General features: G+C 46.5%; 1 protein-coding gene across 1 annotated transcript; it reads left to right on the forward strand.

Moving 5' to 3' along the window:
• The first annotated feature begins 54 nt into the window (after positions 1–54).
• On the forward strand, positions 55–2,495 carry LOC109486789 (homeobox protein vent1-like). Its single transcript, XM_019790679.1, has 4 exons — positions 55–395; positions 746–929; positions 1,117–1,313; positions 1,770–2,495. The coding sequence occupies exons 1-4, from the start codon at positions 216–218 to the stop codon at positions 2,232–2,234; spliced, it is 1,026 nt and encodes a 341-aa protein (XP_019646238.1). The 5' UTR covers positions 55–215; the 3' UTR covers positions 2,235–2,495.
• The last annotated feature ends 985 nt before the right edge of the window (positions 2,496–3,480 follow it).

A 3,480-nucleotide genomic window follows, 5' to 3' on the forward strand; every position in this document is an offset into this window, starting at 1 on the left:
GGTTTTCAAGAGAAAAAAGGCAGTCCGCCTTCTTTTGAACAACAATTCATTTCGAATTTACGTGATAAAACAATTAGTCAACTTCTAAAACCCACTCGTATAGCTGCCAGGTTTCATTCAGGCACTTGGACGTCGGACTAGACGCAGCTCTTGTTGGTCTCATCTCGCTAGAATTTCTTTTACCAAAGTTCTAGGAGGTACGGCATAGAGCCTAGATGGCAGGGAATCACATCTTCTCTATCGAGAGGCTGGCTCAGAGTAGCCGGGTCCAGGAGAAGGAGGACACGGCGTGTGACAGCGAGGTGGCCCGGATAACCTCCTCCAGCTCGCCGGTTCAGGTGCGGCGCCACGTCCCCGTCTTGCCACAGCCGACACAACCGTCCTACTATCATAGGGTAAGCCAACGTCGCAACTTGTTTGAAAGTGTTCTTATATAAGGATGGAAAAGGAAAAAAAGTAACTTGCCTTATTTGTTTTAAGCCTCTCTGCTTTCGTCATCTGTATATGCTGGCTATCGTCGTAAGCGTCCGGTCACGAACGCCGTACAACAGTAAATAAATATACGATCGCAAACTGTATTTGGGACAGTCATTCGTGTGTGCTGCAAAAGACTGTTAAAATCGTTGTTGGCGGTTGGTTCTGTCTGTCACAGTGATAGAAAATCATACGGCATTAAAATACATGCGACTTCGTCGTAAGTAACATTTGATCAATTTCAACGTGTGTTTCTTTATCCTTTATATAGGCTCGGGCAATGAAGAAGCCAACTTCTGGCGTGGTCCCTACCAAAGTGACGGCTGCGAAGGCCAGTTCCCCGAGCATCTCCCCCGACTCTCGGCAGACAGAGCAGGCCGGGTGTCGCGCAGTTCCCGCAGACTCCACGTCAGAACAGACGTCGGACGGAGACAACACCAGCGATGTTGAGAACGGTATGAACCACCGATGTACTTCTTTCCTCACATACTCTACTCGCCAGATGCTAGGCTTGTTTTGGACGTTTTCGATTTTGTCATTTTTTAATTTCTAGATTAATTTTGGCCCATCGCCCATTTTGTATTTCTTTTTATCTGTTCTGCTCCGCACTTTTTAAAAATTATTGGTTCCATTGATTTTCAGAGCGATACTCCCCCCACACCCCGGACGGAGACTCCCCGGGCCCCGAGCGCGTTCCCTCGCGGGAGAGCAAGAAGCTGCGCACGGCGTTCTCCAACCACCAGGTGCACGAGCTGGAGAAACGGTTCAGCACGCAGAAGTACCTGTCTGCCTCGGACAGAGAGGAGCTGGCCCACGCACTGGACCTCACGGACGCACAGGTACGTATACGGTCCAACCGTTCTAGAAGATACCGTCGTTTTTAATCAATCTAGAGGCATTTGTGTAAGGATACGAAACATACAAAACAGTTACATTCTAGTAGTGTGTTTGGTAGGTGCATCCATACTGCGGTAGTGGCGCTCGCAGTTATTATTAGCAACAGAAAAACCAAAAGTAAGTCAAGGTGCATCGAACTTCCTTGGTAGATGTTTGGTCACCATGTCGTTTCAAATGCTAGCTGTACAACGCGGCATTTTATTGGTGGAAAGGTTAATCCAATCAATTTGAAGGATACTAGTATATACCCAACAGTTATACACTAGTAGTGTGTTTAGTACATGAAGATGCATCAAGCCTCCTTGGTAGATGAACAACGCATTCGATTGGTGGAAAGGTTGAGCAAATCAATTTGAAGGAATTGCAAGCTTGTAAACATTGATGTTTGTCCTCCGCAGGTGAAGACGTGGTTCCAGAACCGGCGGATGAAGTGGAAGCGGCAGGTCCAGGACGCGGAGAGCGAGGCGCGGCGGTTCGGCATGTACGGCCCCCACCACCACCCGCACCTGGCGTTCTTCCCGTCCCTGGGCGTCACCCTGGCGGGACTCACCCCCAACATGCTCGGGCACAGCGGTCACGGTCTCCCGCCTACGCCAGTCGTCCATCCCGCTGGACCCGTACAACATCACTACGGACAGGGTTATCACCCTTACACGGTCCCCGTGTCTTCTCTGCACCACCCATCTGCACCTGTACCCCCGACACACGCCGTACCCGGCCAGATGCTGCCCTCAGGATACCGCGGTCAGCCCTGCCACACCTGGGGGGACCCCACTCACCAGCCGCCCGGCTGCGGGGCACCTAACTCACCCCAGGAACCGCTGAGACACAACCCAGGACTTCTCAACGTAGGCGTGCATTGACATGTTTATCCTCAAACCTCCTCAGTTATCTGAATGTTTATAACTGGAGAAAATGTATATATAATAGCGATTTTCTTATGAGTCATGACATAGCCAACATATTTTGGACAATAACTTTCTCTATACCGAGTGTCCCACGTAGTTTTAACTTGTTTGATTTTCATGTCCTTCGACGAAAGGACAATTACCATATACAAGTTTTCAACAGGAATGTCTGCGACATCGTTGTGCTGTGGCCTGTGTTTGGTTATATTCAAAGAAAGATGTATTTTTCTATTCCGATGTATATAATAAATATTGGTATTACTTAATTATATATGATTGTCTCTTACTTCCTATTAAGAATTCTTTAGTAAGGGTCATGATGTAAAGATGAAGTTCAGTGCAACAAACATGGAAAGACTGGATCATGAATAATACAGGAAGGTCCAGGTCGTTTATATAAAAAGTAAAAACATGCTGCTTGTCTCGAACCTGGAAAAAGAGAGTCACATGGCAAGGTGTCGGCATATTCAAGATTCGCCAAAAGATATAAAAATGAATCCACCGAAGCGACAAAAGTAAATGGATTACTGTCTGACTTCACACGTCACATGGTTGACAACTCACGCGTCCGCTAAAGATTCGCGACGGGGTGGGAGGTTTTCTATTCTAAGCTTTGGTCGAAGGCAAGCAAGTTGTATGTTTCATCTAGTCTCTACCAGGATTCGGGTTAGAACGGTTAGATCGGTTAGGAAGAAAAAAAATAGACAGAACTTATGCCATTGGAGTTGGTCCGCGCTAAGACAGTAAGAGAATACTTCGTCGCAAACTCTAAGCACAGACCAACTAGTCTGGCATATTTTGTCTATTTGGCCAGTTTCTACTCTTTCCAACCGCTTCCCGAATCCTGGTAGAGGCTACAATTCAACATTAAAACTACACGCGGTGTTCGCCAAACTGCCAGAGAAATGATGTACTGAAAGTTATTTGGATGAATCAGTGAAAAAATAGACAGGTCAGAGGAAACAGCTCTATTTATGACGTAATTATTTTTTGAGATTGGCATTTGGGAAACGCCTGTCTCGTAAAATCACGAGACCTCGCGAGATTTCACCAAATGTCTTTTGTGGGGCTTGAAAAAGACATGACCCCCTTTCTTAGAAATCCGAGGTCCTGATTTTACAGTTTAGATGTCACTTTAAAAATGCAAGATAACTCGCGAAATTCAATAGAAATATTTATAAGCTAGATCGTCTGGCACCGA

The sequence above is a fragment of the Branchiostoma belcheri genome, unplaced genomic scaffold (assembly GCF_001625305.1).
Source record: "Branchiostoma belcheri isolate BF01 breed outbred unplaced genomic scaffold, Haploidv18h27 scaffold83, whole genome shotgun sequence".
NCBI lineage: Eukaryota > Metazoa > Chordata > Leptocardii > Amphioxiformes > Branchiostomatidae > Branchiostoma > Branchiostoma belcheri.